At 36.4% G+C, this 20,677-nt stretch overlaps 2 protein-coding genes across 3 annotated transcripts in view; both read right to left on the bottom strand.

Annotated features, from left to right (window-relative positions):
• Positions 1-1,763: 1,763 nt before the first annotated feature.
• Positions 1,764-3,754, bottom strand: LOC110372354 (muscle-specific protein 20). The gene is made up of 4 exons (XM_021328983.3): positions 3,595-3,754; positions 3,118-3,329; positions 2,789-2,909; positions 1,764-2,244 (listed from the first exon to the last, which is right to left on the bottom strand). Exons 1-4 carry the CDS (start codon positions 3,622-3,624, stop codon positions 2,053-2,055), a joined length of 555 nt encoding a protein of 184 aa, XP_021184658.2. The 5' UTR covers positions 3,625-3,754; the 3' UTR covers positions 1,764-2,052.
• Positions 3,755-8,409: 4,655 nt separating this feature from the next.
• Positions 8,410-20,677, bottom strand: part of LOC110372341 (paired mesoderm homeobox protein 2A) — a 32,318-nt gene continuing 20,050 nt past the window's right edge. Inside the window, exons 3-4 of one of the 2 annotated variants that reach the window (XM_064036645.1) lie at positions 12,614-12,836; positions 8,410-9,431 (exon numbers count right to left, since the gene is read on the bottom strand). In XM_064036645.1, the coding sequence (XP_063892715.1) occupies positions 9,226-9,431; positions 12,614-12,836 (429 nt within the window). In that variant the 3' untranslated portion in view covers positions 8,410-9,225. The remainder of the gene's footprint in view (positions 9,432-12,613; positions 12,837-20,677) is intronic. The other variant, XM_064036646.1, reaches the window with a different exon arrangement.

The raw sequence follows: 20,677 nt of genomic DNA, 5'->3' as shown, positions 1-20,677 counted from the left end.
CACTCATATTATTTACCAAAATTCTCAACAGATGGCAGCACCAGGCACATAAGTCTCGTATGTGTAGATGCCCTTTGATTTCATTATTATCGAAAGTTCTAAAGGCTGGAACTAGTTACTACACAGTTATATGAAACAATAAGCTACAAGTTTTCTTTTCAGTTTTTTTGTAATTTTTATTCAGAATTCTAAATCTTAGATCTGATTTGAAAATATAATGCTGATTTATCAAAACTTTCTAAATTGGTGAAAATAAAATACGCGTTTATTTTTTATAGCTTTTAGTTTAATTCTATTGACGTAGGTATTTAAAAGTTATACCAACTAAATTATTTTACTTATTGCTTGAGGATTTCGTACTACTGTCAGAAAGCTTGCAAATCTACTTTAAGTATTAAATGAAATCTATTTGTTCATACGTTGCAAATGTTCAATGTGTCTTTTTAGCAATTTATTGATTTGTATAATAATATAATAGGTATATAGGTATATACGTGAGCTATTGTCGTTTGCGCTAAGAAAAGTTTCACTCTCCAAAATGAATACATAACTGCAACAAATTGGCTTACCCCGCTTAATTAAGGTTAAAATAAATAAAATGCATGACATTAACATTGGATAAAAGTCACTGATGCAAAGTATGCAGCTGCTACATTCCTGGCGCATCTCCAATAATCAATGTATTCACGATAGTTGCTAATGATGCAACAACTTTTTTCATAACACACTGTACCTACACGTTATGAATTACTTTCTCTGTGAATACAGTCGGTTTGCCGTCAAAAACAAATGTCTGTTTGGAAGCAGTTCAAAAAGTTACCAATGTACATAATACTGAAGAATCAAAGGCTCTTAGCGTACCACCCCTCTTTTGACTTCGTATCAATTCTGTCCTTGAATGGATGACCGTTTTTTGTTCAAGTCTCTTTTCTCAGAAGTACGTAAAGTACTTGATACTGTAGTGCAATAGGTACCTATGTACAATTAACACTGATGATTATAGTAGACAATATAGGGAAGTGGAGAAGAAAGACAGAAGATATTTAGCCGGAATAGTAGATATTGACAGTAGAGAGTACGGTCTATGGTCCTACGGTCGACTACTATCATTACACTAGCTTACCGATGTTTATACGGAATCATAGAAAGAATGGACAGAAGTTAAATGCACGACTTCTAGTATCCTATCACTTATCTACGTACCGACTTTGGTTCGATTAGCAAAGGCAAAAACTAAAGAGCAAAAGCGGCCCTTGTTCCTCATACTCCTATGTATGGGAGATTACCCCGAAAAAAAAATCATGACTTTGAACGTTTCAGAAGTCACCCTGTCGTTGTTTGCAGAAGGTCGATGTCCTATTTACCATAATTTAGAGCACTCTTCTTCGATAGTTTTCCATGAAAATTAATCCTCAGCCTTGAACCGTTTTACCAGCTTTATGCTATGGCAATGGCACGGTAGTAAAATTTTGAAGTTTATGAAGTGTTTTATTAGTGTAGCAGAAAAGCTATAATTTTTGTATAGACCATGAACTATAATGTTTTGTCAATGGACAGTCAATAAAACATGTTTTGTTCGGAACATGGTAATCTACCAATTCTCCTTAAATTCTGGCATCAATATTCTAATACACTAAGAATCTCTTACCTGTTCATAATTGTATAATAAAACGTTGATGTTTCTTAGCTGTAGGTACCTAAAAGGATGAGCGAGGTAAATTGTTTAATCAATAGAATTATTTGTATTCAAATAAAATTAAAACTTTAGTTTTGTATTTTATTATAAAACCATATAATAAAATGGAAATAAATAATGTATCTTAAATACTAGGCACTTATGTACAAAATCATTTTGGCGCTACATGGAGTGTATATCATGAACCCAAGGTATGGAAAGTTTGCAAGGTACTACATTGCTACATTACAGCAGATTATATTCCACATCACGCTTGACTAGATTCATAAGGCTAACAGTCTCACATAAGCGTCCATACTTCTCAGTTTTGTACAAAAATATCTTATAAATAATATCACTGGATGGAGGCGAGGTGCTCACTTGCCGAGCAAGATCTTGCGGCCAGCGCCCATGTTTTGGCCGGCCTGGGTGGCGCCCTTGTTGGAGCCAGCCTGGAGACCGATCACGGTCTTACCGGCGTTCAGGACCTCGTCGGAGAAGTCGCGCTTGCACTCCTCAGAGGGCTTGGGTCCCAGGTAGGGGCCGCTCCATTCAGCGTGCCTGTAGGTCTGCAAACAAAACAAATGATTCATCAACAACGTGTTACACTACCATTTTATCTTCCAAGTGTTGAGTTATGGTAGAGTTAGAAACACTTGAGTAAAGAACTTGTAAACGTGTAAGATTCGAGTATTGCCCACTCGGCCTCAAATACACCGAGCGACCTTGGATATTTATGAAAACTGAGGTAATGTTGCAAGATGCTCGTAAAATTTGGTTGAACTTGGCACAGCGCCAACTCCTTAAATTCTAAACGTATCTTAAACCAAACAATCTGTGAACACATTATTTAATTCAATGGTTGGTGAATTTAAAATTTCTTACGTCGATCTCACTTGTTTATAGATTGCATGTGTGAGATGCCTTATAAAAGTGTTTAATAAAGTGATGTTAAATTGGGTGCGATAAACATCTGCATGTTTACAAGATTATAAAATCTATTGCGTAATAGTCGTAAATCTCGGAATACTTATATGTGGGGCCGGTGATATTGCTTTGGGAAGTGCAAGTGGCATGTGGAATGTAATGGACTGTTAAGTGTTGGATGCTCACCTCACGGCCGAGGGCGAACAGTGTGTTGGTGACCTGGGCGATGTCCTTCTTCTCCCACAGGTCGACGGTCTGGAACACGTCGATGTCGGGGACACCGTACGCCTTAATGGCCGCCTGGAAGCTAAAAGGAAAAATAATCATTAGCAATTTGTCTCGCATTTTTTACTACTTGCATTAAAATTCGGTGTTTCTTTTGCTCGAAATAGTGCTACTTCTAACTTTTTATATCTATTTATTTTCCAGACCTCGGATTATATACTTTTATTTTTATCGAGATAGCTTTGATTTGATTGCGTTATATTGTAATGTATCATAATTTTTGTACTTACTTGGTGATGTTCTCCATCATCTTGAATTGTCCGCCGGAGGTGTTGATCTTGGCAATGGAACCAGGCTTGATCTTGTTGATGAGCTGGCAGAGGACGGTGCCGTCCTTGATGACATCCTCGAAGAGTTCACCAGGGGGGAATTTAGCGCCAAGGATGGCTTCGATCCACTCCTGGGCTTCCTTCTCCTGCTCGGGGCTGCGCTTGGAAGCCAACTATAGAAAATAAAAGGTTCATTAGAAACGGAAAAATTGGCAAAAAAACTGAGTGTGCTGGGGCTTTTTTCTACAATTTGATGACTGTTTGTTCATAATCATATTGGTGTGAAAATAGTCAAATAATTAGAATAGATCTCTAAAATATTTGAAAATATTTGAAAATGCGACTGTTAAAACTATATTGAAAGATTCATAAAAAAATATTTTAGAGGGATAACAACGTGAATAATGAAAATGTATTATGAATATTTTTTTTTCTAACCTTAGCGCGGACTTGACGTTCCAGAGACATGTTGTGTGTTGTGTGTGTGTGGCTGCGGAGATGAGGAGTTAGTGCGCTGTAGAAAGCACCGCTAGACTGAACTCCTGAAAGCTGAGTCCGAGTATTTATAGCGCACACAAGATGCGCCCTTCTGGAAAACTCGTACGCAGCGCTCGCCACCCGATGACCAGCCGATACGAATAGGCATCTGACTCAACAGCCTTTGTCTTACTTTATTGAAAATATTTAATGAGAAAAATCATTTTCCTTCTAATTATGAACAGAATTCCAGTTACTATATTCAGTCGTTAAAAAATAGTTTGAAATAGCATTATTAAAAACTAAGCGCAAATTCTCTTCTTTTTTTTTGTTTATTAGCTACATGAACAAATAGTGTGTGAAAAAGTTATGTAAACCTTAATTTAAAATAAGTCTACGCAATTTACGATTCTTAATCACACTCGATAAATTGTAGGTGCCTATATTTTCAACGCTAGTTCATTCTAGGGACATTAACCTCAGTAGTTTATGAATTATTTTTATTTTATTTTATATTTAGATGATTTAAAATTTCTTTTTGATATTTGATGTTAACTGATGGGTGCTATTCATTTCCACGCATTGAAAATAATTTGAATCTTGATGAAAAATCTCTATTCATTTGACATAAACTATCAGCGAGCAGTTATAAATGGCTCTTTTAAATTTTAATTTAACACACAATGTACATAGTACACATTTGTGGCTACCACAAAATTCAAAATTATATTTTGCCTCGCTTACCTAAGTTTTTCTTTTATACGTGGTTGTTTTTAAGAAATAAAAAAATTGGAGAGGGAATACTAACACAGTGTTTTCACAACTTCGTGTTCTTTGTGGGCAAATCTATTTGTTTTTTCTTTAATCCTGAAAAGACAAACATACTTAAAACAAGCTTACTAAAAGAAAAACCCATTTAAAGCCTGTTTTATCATAGCAAAAAAAAAACTTTTCACAAATCTTTTCATAAAAGCTCAGCACGAAAGCTCCGTGGAAGTCCATATAAGGCACTAATGCATGTCGTGGGCGGGCGCTACGCCTGCGCGGGCGCCGCCCACTCACGCGCACGCCATCCAGATGAGAACCCGCTGAGTTATCATTGTCGCCGTAACCCACGCTACAAAAACTAAATTCTTTACGTGTGAAAATGATTTTCCTCTGAAAAAATTTCGTCTGCGTGTACTGTAATTAGCGAAAACGTCATTGACGCTTTTTTTGGTGTCAACTAATCAACCTTACATGTGAAATGATTCATTGCTTTGTTTTGTCGTACACGTCATGCGCTTTATTAACTAGAAGATACCAAACTATTATGGTAATCTGTGTAGATACGTAGGTACTTTCAGGATCCTCACTTTGAATATGCAGTTTATTTTCAATGCTCGCAATGTAGCATAAACTCGTAAAGATACGCATGTTAACATTAACGATCACTTAACCTAAGAAATAACAAATTAAAGACATTCAAATAATATATTTTTAAAGACAAATATATTACACTTATATCTCCCTCAGCAAATAAAGAAAATATTTCTCAAGAAATGACAGTTTTATATGCTGTAATGCACTTCCATCTGCATAAAACTTTCGTCAATTTATTATAGGGTAGATGATAACTGGATTTCATTGTATACCTCTATCCTATACACCTAGTACTTATATACATTTTTCAGGTGGGCAACTCTGATAGTTGTGATCTGATCACAACTTGTGATATGATAAACATGTATGTAGCCATAGGATATTGAATATGTCACCATTATAATTATCTATCCCTCACTTCTGGTACAACCAACTCTCTAAATTACGAAATAATATGAGATATTGCAAGTAATCTAACGAATATCATATATATTTCCTTCCTTTTAAGAGTGGTCTGTCTATAAACTACCTATGAGCTGTAGAACATCTGGTATATGTCATTTTAATTTCGTACAATCATATCTTTTACAGTTTTTGATACTAAGAGTCAGTTATAAATAAACCTCTACCATCGAAGACTAAAAACATTTTCATATGAGCTCATTCTACACATAGGACTCACGTGCTTCAGGTATCCACTTACCATTTTAATTTATTGAAACATCAAGCTATCAAATAAAATATCGTAAAGAAACAGTTACGATTAGATGTCATCTCGACTCTAAATCACTAAAGGCACGTGGGTAGGAATCATACGTACCTAAGTATATTATTACGTAGATTTCCATACAGTTGCTGCTAAGCATTTTTTACCTAAGTCAGAAAAGCATTTTATATATAAACGTTGCAGATTTTTCATAAGATTTTTCCTTGCCTGTGTCATTTCGTCTTCTCTTCTCGTTGCGGGACTTGAACCCTAGAGGCCCTAGGCCATTAAATTTAGTACCATAACAGGTAACATCAGCGACCACCCTTATCTCGAAACTTTGAACTCCATCCAAATACTCTGAACTGTATGATAATCGACAATTTATTACTTACCACTACTATCTACCACGTGTGTAGATTCTTCACTTTAGAGTAGGTAATTAATGTGATACCTATTTTATTTATGCGATGTCAGTTCAAGAATTAACAACATCGCCTGTGTCGTAATAAAATCTAATAACATTAAGATACAATTTTACAAGCCTTTTTTATGATCGATACTTACCTGTGTGTTTTGTTCACAGTATTTAAAAACTACGAGTACGATTATTTCTACGACTTTCCCGCATACTTCAGACTAAATAGTCGGCCGATAGTTGACTTGATAGCTCTAATTTTGGTTTAAGAATCTTGTTTACAAAGTTTACAGTCGGTCTTGTACCGGCTAAATACCTGATATCCATTATGTATGCAGGTACTAACCATTCATCTTCATACTGATTTATGAGCGCAATCAAACTATCGAACGACTAAAGTTTGCAGTGTACATGTTTTATTTTAAGACAAGATACGGTATGTACATGTCGTAAGTACTGTAAGTACCTAGGTACCTACATACTTGAACTATCACACCTACTTAATATTTCCTTATTGAAGTGGGCAACCGCTCAAAACACTTCACCAACGCATTTGAAAGGTATTGCAGTAAATTGTAGGAATGATAAGTCACACCACTAAGATTGGCATTTGGAACTACTTGTTCTCTTGTATACCTACATAAGTACTCGTATATGTTACTATCACTATACATACGTTACCTTTACGGTACAGAGAGCCTATCGCGATAATTATTTGCGATGTACCTGCATACATGTTCTGTTTTTGTAGTCATCGCCCATTGTAAACAGTTTTACAGGCATTAGTAAAAACTGCTGTTCAAAAAGATTACAAAGGTTCTCATTAAACATTTTATAGAGGTAATAGTGTTTTATATATTTGTGTTGTGTTTATAATCATTCCTTTTATGACGTATGATAACATAATCAGGTTTATCTCGTTCATCGTCAGGTCAATCTCGTTTGGTGCTGTAGCTGAAATCTGGTAGTAACACTGATGTGTCAACGAGAGAAGATATCATGATTTGGATTAGTGATAGCAGTCATGTTTTTGCTATTCATCATCATGTTTCTATATTTACCTATGTCTGGATAGCTGATTTTGTAGAGTACTTAGGTAGTAAATACTTAACTGGTTAATACCACCTTAATTAACATTCTGATTGCCGGGAAACGTTAAGCTCCCTCGACATTCTCCTTACCGTTCAACCATAATTCCTAAATGTCCTGGATTCTTGAAAAAACGGTTAAAAATATCTTTGTCTATTTTCCTCAGGTTTTTGTGGAAAATGTTTCAATAACCATTGAGCCAATGTAGAAGTCATTGAAAATTAGCTGTCACAACATTCCAACCTATAAAACAGTACTTGTAAACTGCGGAGTTAATCGAAGAAACGAGTTTATTTCAGTTTTACATTCTGCTCGCGGAATCCTAAACAACATGTACGACCACGTGAACATTGTACGCAAATAGCACATTAAACTATAAATACCGACATAAATCATTTCGTAATTACTCAAAATCTACGCAGACATCCGAAGCGGCTTTTTTTCGTGTTTACGTATTCACAGAATAATATTTTACCTAGAACTGTCTACAGACACGAAAACAATGTCATCTTCATTTTAGTGTTGAGAGTGCGTCGGCCCTTCGCGGCGAACAAGGTCGTGATGGCCTATAATCGGACTCAAGGCGCACATCACTCGTGGTTATGACACGCCAGATAAATATTTGTCCTTTTTATGTATTCTAGATCAGTGTTCTTAATTCTCGTGTTTAGAAGGTCAGCCTGAGCGCCATCGACCTCTCGTGTTTTGGAAACCAAGGGCGTTTTGTTTCTATCCGAGCTTTTTACAAATAAATAAAATTGGCAAGATAGCATAGTGTTTTTCAGTAGATATTACTTTTCTCTATTACATTATTTTTCCTTTACTTGATTCAAAGTCTTTGTTCCTTCAAGTATTCTTCTAAGCTTAGAGATTTTGTGAGCATGTAGAATTGCATCATACTGAAACGAAACTGAAAACGGAAATGATCATCATTTGAAATATGTCGGTGCTGAAATCGCATGCAATTAATACTTACAACATCTCGTGTCGTGCCCTAATTTTATATATAGAATCTGCATGCACAAATGTGCATTGTTATAATAATATTTGCAAGCAAGTTCATTTTCGCTTTCAAAATTTTGATTTTTTACTTAAGCACAGCCAAACACTCTTACACACAGTTAAACACTTAGGTCACTTTTTCACATACCTACATATTATTGGGCAAAAGGTCATAGTGAACATAAACAAAACAGACGATTTATTGTTTGCTTTATTAAAACACCCTCCACAAACTCATCAATAATTACATACACTCGGGTACACCACTATTATTGACTAGTATTTACAAATCGTTTATTTATTACATATTTACATCGCTTGTCGCCAACTCCGGTATGTTGGCTGTTATATCAAACTATTAATCTATGCACTTAATCAATAAATAATAATTTCTTTAACATAATCCTAATGTTCCGGTGACTAGAAGTACATTGACACAAAACCGTTACAGTTTGCGGAATTATTTAAAGATTCATTTGGATAAATACACTTTATATTCCATTTAGGCATCGACGAATAAAATACATCATACTTTTATAGGACAACATTTAAAATTAATTTATATTATCCGTTCACTTCAATTCGTCATTGAATAAGTATACCTTTATTAAACGTATACAATCGGAATGTTATTTACAGTCGTATCACACAAAACTTCATTATCATAAACTATCTAAAACTAAACATCCGTGTACATAATAACAGGCAACTTGTACGTTCAACTGCTTTGTTACAATAAATACATCTAAAAATTAATTAGACAGTTCATTATTGCGACAATAATACTATAATGGACACGAATTGGCACTTGGAATGTTTACGCGCAATCGAAATTAATATCGTATCTCGTCGATAAGGTTATCACTTTAGAAAGTTTTCACTTGGCACAATGTAACGTGGAATGTTATGGGAATGCAAGAGGTACGGAGGAGAGCGGGTGTGTCGCGGTGCAGGGGTGACAGAGGCGCGCTCGTCGCGGCACGGACGGTGGCTCAAGGCGACGCTGTTACGCCCATTAGAAAAGATGGTTGTTCGTTTTGGCGAGCGTGCCGAGGTGGTCGGACAGCAGATAGTTGGGGGGCGCCACGCCGAGGAGTGGGAACCCGGAGGGCTGGCGCAGCAGGCCGCAGCCGCCGGTCCACTTGCCGCCTCCGCTGCCGCTCACCGGCGGCAAGCCCACGTCGCCTCCCACGCCATTCAGCTCCTCGCACAATTTGTTCGCTGCACAACACATAAACAATATCAGTACACTATTCCAAGGTCCCCCAGACTATAATAAATAATACCATATTTTCAGGCCCATTAAACATTATGTCTTAGGGAGATTACGATAAGTACCTATATCCCACACAAGTATGTTCATGGAGATATTCTCACAACTAAGTCCAAACAAGCAAAACTTGTGCACACAAATCTGCTCGAATATGAAATCAGACTGCAGCTCGACGGGCGAATATGAAATAATCGTGGTAACACAATTAAGCGCTAATCACCTAATCCTTGCTGCGCGGCTCCGTTGTTTATTCAAGCCTGAGTGACAATCGCGCGCACAATTAGCGCAAATGAGCCGAAGTGAAAATCTGGCGCGGTGGCGGCGTGGCGGCCGTAATGTGATTAATACGACCACAAGTCCGCCATTAGCCGGTGAACCACCGGGCCTAGTTCAGCATATGTATACTAAATAGCCTTTATTTATTTTTTAAAACATCAAAAGACTTCTAGAAAGTATTCCCGTTTTCTCTCCTTTGAAATTTGACTTGTAGCTAGTAGTCTAGAATTAATTAATGCTAGCAATAGCAGAAAAATAGGTGTTTGGCCATTAAAAAAATCAAAAATAAACCTCATCATAGTGTTGTACAACTGATATAGCAAACTACGCTACAACAAAGAACCTGACTTCTTGACTAAGATAGAGGCTACATTGACGGTAGGGACCAGCATATTTTATTCCATGGTAGATGAGAAATACTAAATGAGGAACATCTAGCTTTTTTTTAAATTAACTTTACATCCCTTTTAAACACCCGTGAAAAATATTAAGAACTTTTCAGTCTGGACATATTTGATGATACTTCATTGTTACCTGCGTAGATCGAGTAATAAGGAGTTCTAATCTATTGTACCTAATCTTTCATATTGTTATCATTTTGGAACGTTACAAAAGCTACCAAAATTGTTGATTTATGCTAGTGATGAAATTGTATATTTGTAAATATCATTCACGATATTACATTAGTTCCTATTTCTGGCAGAAACGGAACAGACTTGTTTATATAAAACAGTACCAAGTTCACGGAAAATGCGTCTTGTATTGAGACTAGTCTGCGTCAGCAAGAGGAGATTCCAAGAAGACAGACAACAACTTAAACTAAATAAAATAAATCGAAGTGGTAATCATTTTAGAGGCCTGCCTTTACCAAACTGAAAGCTTTAAGTAATCCAGGCGATTATAATATTTTATTTCGATTTCTTTGTATAGAGAACCTAGTTTATTATCACGACGGTATTTTAAGCACATTAAATTACAAAAAGCTTTTTCATTAACAACGTCGTAGTTCATGAAAACTTTTGTGTAGGAGAGAAGTATCACGAATTCCTAAGGCATGCAGCATTGTATTAATATACCATACAATACAATCATGATTCTATATTTAGGATCCACTAATTCGAAGTGCTGTATATATTTTGTCGAAAGCAGCCTTGTTGTATTCGCCCACGTAAACATGTGAGCTGAAATAGTGTGTCCGGCTCTCTGATTGGTCGGTCGCCATGACTCACTCGGCTATAATTTCAGCGATCAATGTAACATTGATAAGATATGTAGCCTAAAAATATTTCGTGACATCACTATTGGAACGAAAATATCAGATTGGAACGCAGAAAAATAAGAAACTTTTCTAAAGCTTTCTGTCTCTATTATTGTGTATGTTTCTCTCCCTCTGTCTGGTTACATTTTACGTCGTAAAGTTCTGTAATTACTAAACACATTTTCTCTACAATGTTGCCTACACTCAACTGGAACTAATTAATCTTTTCAAAGTAAAACAAAGTACAGACGTCTGAAATATTTTTTATCGTTTCCCGTGACTGTTTCCCCGCTTAAATCTTAAGAATAGTATCATTAATTTCAGACCCGCCATCAATTAGTCTCCAAGTTGACACTTCTCTACTCCACGAAAATAAGTTTAATTACTGTATTAGCAAAAAAACTATTTCTCAATTTCCACCGCATACAGTTGCCAACAAAATGAAACAAAATTCTAAATATTGACTCAAAACATAACACTAGGAGAAATATTTGCGTAATTGTTAATTTAAAACCATCATATTACTCTTTACATTATGTAGATACTAAACGTCAAGCGAACATATTAAATAATAAAAAAATATATTTAATTTGCCTAGTGTCAGTTTCAATTTACTAAAATAATAAGGTTATGAATCATCTTCAACCCAAGTCATTCTTTTTCTAGTGGTTTTTGTAAAGAAAAGTCAACTACTTGCAAGCTTCATTATCAGGATCGTGACATAGTAGATACATTTCTAGATTCTAGTGTTGATTTGATGAAAGGGAACGCTAAAGCCCAAACTTGACAGATGATTAACTAACAAGGTAATCTCGATGTTGAACAACGTCAAGAAAATCCATCGTTAAAGTATTTCCGTCGCCATACCCCTACACAAATAGTTGATCAAATGTGACTTAATGTTGTAACCGGCTAAATCGGGCGATGACGTCTACAACTCCGGGAATAAGGTAAACACTGCGTTCGCATCACTACCACTGGTATGCGAATTAAAAACTAGATGTTTTTTTACAAAAAACACGGCCTGCTTATACTTCAAATTAGAAGAAACTGCAATTTACATGCAGTGCAAAGCCTTCGGAATAAGTGCTACGAGAACGTTGTGTGCTACGCGCTACGCAAAAACTACTACTTAAAAACCTTGATCATTTAAAGTTAAAATTATAAAGTACGTAGTAATATAGTGCAAGTACATTGTTGGATGCTGCATGGACATTACTTATATACTTCTTGTCTATTGCACATTTCCAATTACCAGTAATAAATAAGTATAAAAGTCCCAAACACACTTTTGTAGTGCTCCTGAACGCGGCACTAATTTCTAATTCTTGTCATCTCAAAACCAGCCTAGCATGTAGAATATTGGCAAACAAACTGTATTGTTGTTGTTTGTTAAAATTATTGTTTTGCCAATATTCTTACGATCTTCTATGAGTTCTATGACTATTCATTTTTCACATAGGTATTTTATGACCACACCTATGTGGTGTCATCACCTTGACATGACGGATGTCCAAAGCTGTCATCATTTACTTTTGCAAAGGGATTATTTCAGGTTCCTCTTAATTAATCAACCTAACATTAAGCTTCACTTACGATATCTACCTGCCGAGGTGATAGGCTTGAGGTCTGGCGGGGACAGATGAGGCAGCGCGTGGTGCGCGGGCTGCGGCGCGGGCGCAGATGGCGGGTGAGGCGAGGCAGCCGGCGACGTCGGCTTGTCTCGCTTGCCTTCCGCCTTCACGGGCGCCTCGCCTGCTTTCTGCTGAGCAAGGCGCTCCTGTTTGCGGAATTTCGCACGCCGGTTTTGGAACCACACCTGAAAATGGAAAGAAATCTCTTAGGTTCTGATTGGAATTTTCTGCCTTCGTGTCTAGCCGTAGATTAACTAAACAACTTTGAAATTCCTACAATTTAAATAAGAGAATATTCTGTACTAAACTCTCATTATGATAAACGCAATGCCCTTTAATAAAAGTATATAGTTTTTATTATAAAGTACATAAGGACATTGATTACAACACAATACATCTCAGTTTTGGAGAATAAACTCGAGGATATGCAGATGGGTTGTCGTAAGACAAACTTTGTAATAAAAAATGTACCGAAAAAATCCAATGAGTCCAAAGAAGATCTTATAGATATGCTAATGTGTCTCTCCAACAACATAGACTGTAAAATCGTTAAATATGATATCAAGGATATCTACAGAGTGCATGGGCAAAATAAAGATAATCCTAATACACCAATTGTTGTGGAGACTGGTTCTACCCTACAAAAGACAGAAATCCTGAAAATGGGAAAGGCTTTCAACTTAAAGCACAAAAGTAAACTTTGCTGCAAACACCTTGGATTCAAAACCCAAGAAGATACTCCGATTTTCATAACGGAACATCTGACCCCAAAGGCGTCCCGCTTGCACTTCCTTGCCCGGGACTTGACCAAGTCTGGAAATTACAAGTTTTGCTGGACCGCTTATGGCAAAGTTTATATTAAAAAGGATGAGCAATCACCGACAATAATTATCAGAACAGAGGATCAGGTACATCAACTCTTACTAAAAAAATGACTCACTTTAATAATCTTATTTAGCTTAAGTCGTATAGTCAACATTGTATCGCGAATTTATATCTTAAATGTAATGTCAATGGAATATTTGTTAAGATCTTTCTTACTCTATAACTACTGTATTAAAACTACAGGCAACTTGATATTCTATATAGATATATGCACACTTAAAAAACCTCAAACACACTTTTCAAGCACACACACACAATTCCACATAATACAAAAATCACACACACTACGTTATCTAAAATCATACATATTGCACAGTAATACAACTCAAACTTTGCTGAAAATCACTTGCAGTTCTACTTTTGTAGTAAATAATGATATACAACTATCTGCTCTCTGCCATTATTATACCTTTTACTGCATTGTCATACTTCCTTTAAACAAGAAAATACTAGTATTCTTCTTACAAACTATATTTTAATGGGTGACAATCTGCAAATCCTAAATGAAATAGACAATATTGAAATCGCCCGTACATTTGAATGTGACTCATCTGAACTTACTAAACACATCCAAGTAAATAAAAATGATTTGACAATTTTTTCTCAAAATATAAGGAGTATATATTGTAACTTAGACAATTTTATAACAACCCTGTCTACTTTTAGCTTCGAAACTGACGTCATAATCCTAACGGAATGTAGACTAAGTGCTTATAAACAGATACCCCAACTTAATAACTACCACTCCTATTCTACTACACAACACTTAAATCAAAATGATGGAGTAGTTGTTTATATAAAAAATAAACTTAAGGCAAAAGTCAAGGAAGTAAAGCTGGCTCAGGCGTCTTGCCTTCAACTGGACGTCCTTAATAATATAGTTTTATGTATCTACCGCTCACCATCAAACACAAATACAGACAGCTTTCTGGACTCACTAAGTACACAGCTTGATACCATAACCTCACAAAAAAGCATTATTATAGCGGGAGACATAAATATTAATATTAAGCTTAAAGACTCAGAGCCAACCTACGAACGTAATAATAGGGTTAATTACCTAAATATGCTGTCAGCATATGGCATACTTCCTGGACATAATAAACCCACGAGAGAAAGAAACTGCCTCGACCATTTCATGTTAAAAATTGATAAAAATAAGAAGTCGGCATCTATTGGAATTTTACATACTGCAATTACTGACCATTGTACAACTTTTTTGTGTTTATCTAAAATGAAAACAAAACATACTGCACCCAAAACAAAGACTATTCTAAATTTCGAACAAGCTTTAAAATATATCCAAGAAAACAATATAGCAGACCTATTATTTTGTAATGACCCATTGGAGTTAACGAACCGCTTTATCCAACTACTATCTGATTCAATAAAAATTAACACGCTGACTGTAAAAATTTCATGTAATAAACGCATAATTAAGCCGTGGATTACTCCTGGTATTCTACGATGTATAAATAATCGAAACAAAATGCAAAAAGGCGTTAAAAATGATCCACATAACAAAATTTTAAAAATCACTTTCTGTCGGTACAGGAATTATTGCAATAGACTTATTAAAAAAGTAAAACGAAAATATCAAAGGGAGTTACTTACTGAATCTGTCACAAACAATAAATTACTCTGGAAAAACATAAAAAATATAACTTATTCTAATAAATCTAAAAGTGATAACGTTGAATTACTAAACCTAAAGTCTACACCTATCGAATCGGTTAATTTTATTAATGACTATTTTGTAAATATTGGAAAGCAACTAGCACACAAAATTCAATCAAGTTTAAATTATGACCATGCAACTCGATCACATGAACAATCTCCCCAAGTAAACTCATTCGCACTTTACGACACCGATCAAACCGAAGTAGATCAAATTTTAAAAAGCCTTAACACTGATAGTGCGCCTGGCTGGGACAACATCTCGACTAGATTTCTAAAGTATATTAGAAAGGAAGCTATTCCTATTATATCTCATCTTGCAAATCTGTGTTTCAGCTCAGGAATTTTTCCAGAACCATTAAAAAAATCAATCATTACACCGATCCATAAGGGTGGGGACAGAGACGATGTCAATAACTACAGACCCATATCAGTTTTGCCATCAATATCTAAAGTAATAGAAAAGCTAATAAATAATAGACTATTAAAATATCTAAATAAATATGACTTACTTTCATCGACTCAATTTGGATTCAGGCAGGGTATTTCTACTGAGGATGCAGTAACCGCCCTAACTTCAGTAGTAACTGATGAGCTTGATAATGGAAATAAATGTGTTACAGTATTCCTAGACTTAAAAAAAGCGTTTGACACCGTCTCTGTCCCAACCCTGGTAAACAAATTGGAAAATATGGGAATTAGAGGAATGCCACTTAATCTCTTAAAAAGTTATCTTTCAAAAAGGAAACAGAAGATTAGAATAGGAGAGTTCACCAGTGAAGACGCAGAGGTATCATACGGCGTACCGCAAGGAAGCGTATTAGGCCCTACACTATTCTTAACGTATATAAATGATCTTTCTAGCTTAAAAATCAGAAATGCTAAAATTTTCTCATACGCCGATGATACCGCTGTTGTCTTCTCAGGGAAATCCTGGCAAGAAGTTGAATATGCGGCTGAGGTGGGCATGGCTAAAATAGCTAAATGGCTAATAAATAACCTACTCACATTAAACACTTCCAAAACTAATTTTATATGCTTCAGCATTAGTAATCGGACACAGCCTAGTGAGAATTTTAAAATTAAAATCCATCACTGTGACAACATAAAAAGCCGAAATTGTGACTGTCCAAATATAGCCAAAGTAACACAAGCCAAATACTTAGGTGTACTGGTAGACCAAAGACTATCTTGGTACCCCCACCTTGAACACGTAGCTTGTAGGGTTAGAAAATTGGGCTGGTTATTCAGCGTACTAAGACACGTTGTACCAAGGAAAGTGACTAGTCGCCATAACTCATTTAGAAATGTGCTAAATGAGATATATGTCTCTTTGGTGCAATCTGTCTTGGTGTACTGCATTCCTATTTGGGGCGGGTCTGCAAAAAGTAAATTCATTGAGGTGGAGCGAGCTCAACGCGCTCTTATAAAAACAATGTATTTTAAAAAACGAAGGTACCCTACAGAAAATCTCTATCAGATTAGTGATCTACTCTCGGTAAGAAAATTATATATTATACAAAGCATATTAAAAACACATAAGACCCTACCTTATGATGCATCCAAATTAAATAAAAGAAGGAAAGACATTATTGCACAAATCCCTAAAACAAACACCCGCTTTGCCAGTATTCAGCATAAAAAACGTTCGGCTAAATTATACAATAAAATAAATAAAGAATTATCTATATACTCTAAACAATATCGACAGTGTAAAAAAGATATAACTAAATGGATAAAAGAACTTACCTATGAGGAGACAGAAGCACTCTTAAAATAAGCTACATAATACACATTTATTCATAATAACATGTAAACACTCGCGCTCTCACTCATAAACACGCAAACACACACACACACACACACGCACACACACACACACACACTCACATACACATACATACACACACACACACACACACACACACGCTTCGGCAAAACTTAATGCATACTTAATTGAATGTAACAAATAGATTTTCTTTTCTTTTTTAATTATAACGATCTCTTGATATGGAAGAGTGGAGTCTACTAATACAAGCATTATTTGCTTAAAAGTAGGCTCCAATCACATACTGATTGTAAACTACTTATTGAAGAAATAAATATTTTGTATTTGTATTGTATTGTATTGATTCTGTTAATTGACCAAAGCCCAACGTAATAAGTCTCTCAAATAAACGACTGAAGATATAGCTGCTTTTACCCACGGTAACAGGTATATTTAAATCCGAATAGCAATGAAGCGGAAAGCATCGTAAACAAAAGCGAATACGTACAATAAAAAATATAATGAAAACGCCAGAAACGGACGTGGACCCGAATGAGCAAACAAAGTTAGCGCTCGACCGGACTAATGGGAACGCATCCCATGCATCGAGCGCCAAATTTTAATGCAAACCGTTTTATATTCGTTCGGATGCGCGCAAATCCGAATTGATCATAATTCGATTTGGTGCGAAAGATAATTGCAACTGCCACTGGCGCTGATTGAGCACAGAGTAAAAAATGCTCGGTCGACATACGCGGCCGCGCTCCGCCTCCCTACTCTGTGACCTGCACAATCACACGCACCATTGTTTGAACATCGCAGTTCGCTGATGATGTTTGCTCACCTTTATACATATTTCTTCATTTCGCTGCCATCACTGAGATCCACGTGGAATTCGTAATTATCTGCTAATATGTTAACGCTCTTAATTAGTTACTTTACCGTCAACAGAATCATACAATTACACGAAATGTAAGCGATTTAGAGTGAGCATAGAACGTCAACGTAATGAGTCTCTTATGTAAGTTTATAATATAGTCGTTATTGCTAAGTAGAGTTGAGTGATTTGAGCAGATTTTCAGCGACTTCGACTAAAGCGACATTACAAGCCGACATAAACTTGGTACTTGCTAATTGGTTTATTATGATGAACACAAACAAATATTAATTATTACTCGCCGCCTACATATTTCTACGTAAATTCTCCTTGGCAGTGATCATGACAAACGTTAATGACCTGCTTGTGTTCTAGAACATGTCGAATGCTTTATTACTATTCCACATGAACAGTTGTCGGAAGATTCCCAAAGCTGGTCTGGTGGTCTATAAATATTTAGGAGTATAATGTGACAGTTTTCATATGAGTATGGAATTATGTGGAGATGCACATGTGCTGTGACTAAACGTTAAACGTGTAGCTGACATTGAAACATAAGATATATTGATGCTAGTTTGGTGTTGTGTAGGCAGTTAGTCGTATGTCAGTGCGTGCGCAGGTGCTGGCTGGAGCTGCATCCGCATACGTGTCAGCGCGCCTGACGGCCGCGTCACGTCAGATATGACATATTGATGGCCCTTGATCTCGTTATAGCACGCTAATGCAATGATGCGGCCCACTCGACGAACGTGACTTACTTCCATACACATCACCGTGATTTACAAGATGTTCGCGCCAACACTACGCTCGACAAGGTTCACCGCGTTCCCTAAAGTTAACAACTAATGATAATCCACTGACAAACCGGTGGGTATTAATGGTTAATTATTTTCATAACACCGTTCCAAATATAATTTGTTGCATTGCACCTACTTCTGTTACAAATCGTTTCGAATTCAGGTCATTGTTAGACTTCGCGGTATTGTCGATTACTCATACTAAAGACCTCGACGCTCGCCGTCGATGCAGAAACGCTTGTTGTAAACTCGTTTAAAATGCAGCGTACCAAAGTATTTATTTTGTCATTTACTATTTATTAACCACGAACTAATTGTATGGTAATCTAACCCTGGAATTACCGAAAACATGCTGATATAAAAAGTGCACTGAGTACTTCTTATGTGTGAAGAAACTCTGTCTTGTCTGTGTGATTCGTTCTTTTGGTTACAATTCAAAAAGCAAGATACCTGTGACTATGCGTTATAGCATGCCCTTAGTATTATCATATCGTTAATGTGCATTTATTCACATCAATTCTATGTATGATAAAAAAATACGACCTTTAAATAGCAGGTTATTAAATACAAAAATTGAGAAGACAAATATTGAAGCTACGAAGTCGAAACTAAAATCAAAAGTGTATATAGTATTTCGCGGTAGATTTGTTGAACAAATGAAGTCGAAGATTGCTGAAGTTCATCATTTCGTTGGATCTAAGAGAAAATCAGTGCTGCCGAGTGGAAAGGTCCCACGTAGATACGTGCCCGGCTTAGCCAAGCGGCAAGCTCGCCGGCGCCGGCGACTAACGAACACACGCGCTCGCCTGATTGGAGCCGGAGTCACGGCGAGCCCGATCGCCCCCAGCACCACGCCTTCCGCATTATTTCCGAATTGGAAAAAATCAAAGCTCCCACAACGTATGCGGCATCCGCAAACAAACAAATAATACAAAAGCCACCGCCAATACAAATGAGTACCGATACGACGGCGAGCGGAATGCGAAGTCGAAGTGAAGCCGAGCGTATGCCCGAGGCAAATAAACGTCCGCCGATGTGTTTGTAGGAATTCGTTGCGATGTTTATCGAATGTGATGCGTGCCCCTAATGTAAATACTTTGCTGAATTTTCCTACCGATATGGGCCATAAAATCATTTTGTGAAGATGATCCCTCGAAGCGAATTAACGAGTGGAAGTTTGTAGTCGTAAATCAAATGGCTTTCGATCTATAGTGGCACATAAATGTACAAACAAACGGCAATAATAAATATCGGGTGGGCAATTAAGAGCAGGGTTGTTGGGACAATCGAGCGCAGCATCGAAATGTACTTTGCAAATGAACCGAATTGGGCGGCGAGGGCGGCGCGAGGTGACGACCCGGCAAATGTAATTAAACACAAGTGCTCACGCGCTGCAGATGCTCGACCCATAAGATACGTACTATTCAATTGTAATTATCGTGAAATCAATACAATGACTGTTCTACACTGAATGTGTGTATTCGTAGCATAGTGAACACGCAAATGAAAAGAAACGCTTGTGAAGTCAAACCTAATATTTATGTATGGTATGTATTATATAAATATTATTTTCAGGCGATGATGTTATCTAAAATGATAGCAAATGTATGTATAAGATTATTAATCCAGGGTGAATAAGTCGGCGACTATCCAGGGACAGGTCCCTATGACAGGTCATATGCCATCAGTTCGTCTCCGAGTGCGATTGATAAACTATATAGACACTTACAGTCTTGAGTGATGCCAAAGCAATTAGCTTTATTGCCCTTTAATTTTACGCATCCATAATTTTCTAGCGAACATCAATATAAATCAACAATCACTACATCCTAGTAACCTTGAGTATAACATTGCACAAGTCTCGAGTTTACTTCTTCTTGGCAATAAGTCAGTCTTTTAACACATCGTTAATTTAATTACTCTTTAACGTCAGCAGAACAGATAAAATGATTCTGAAAACAAACGGGGTAAAGTAAATGAAATATATTATACCTATGACTTAAAGCGCTGCTTACTATAAAC

This window comes from Helicoverpa armigera, chromosome 10, assembly GCF_030705265.1.
Source record: "Helicoverpa armigera isolate CAAS_96S chromosome 10, ASM3070526v1, whole genome shotgun sequence".
NCBI lineage: Eukaryota > Metazoa > Arthropoda > Insecta > Lepidoptera > Noctuidae > Helicoverpa > Helicoverpa armigera.
The sequence above is the reverse complement of the archived record's forward strand: the minus strand, read 5'-3'. Positions and strand labels throughout refer to the sequence as shown.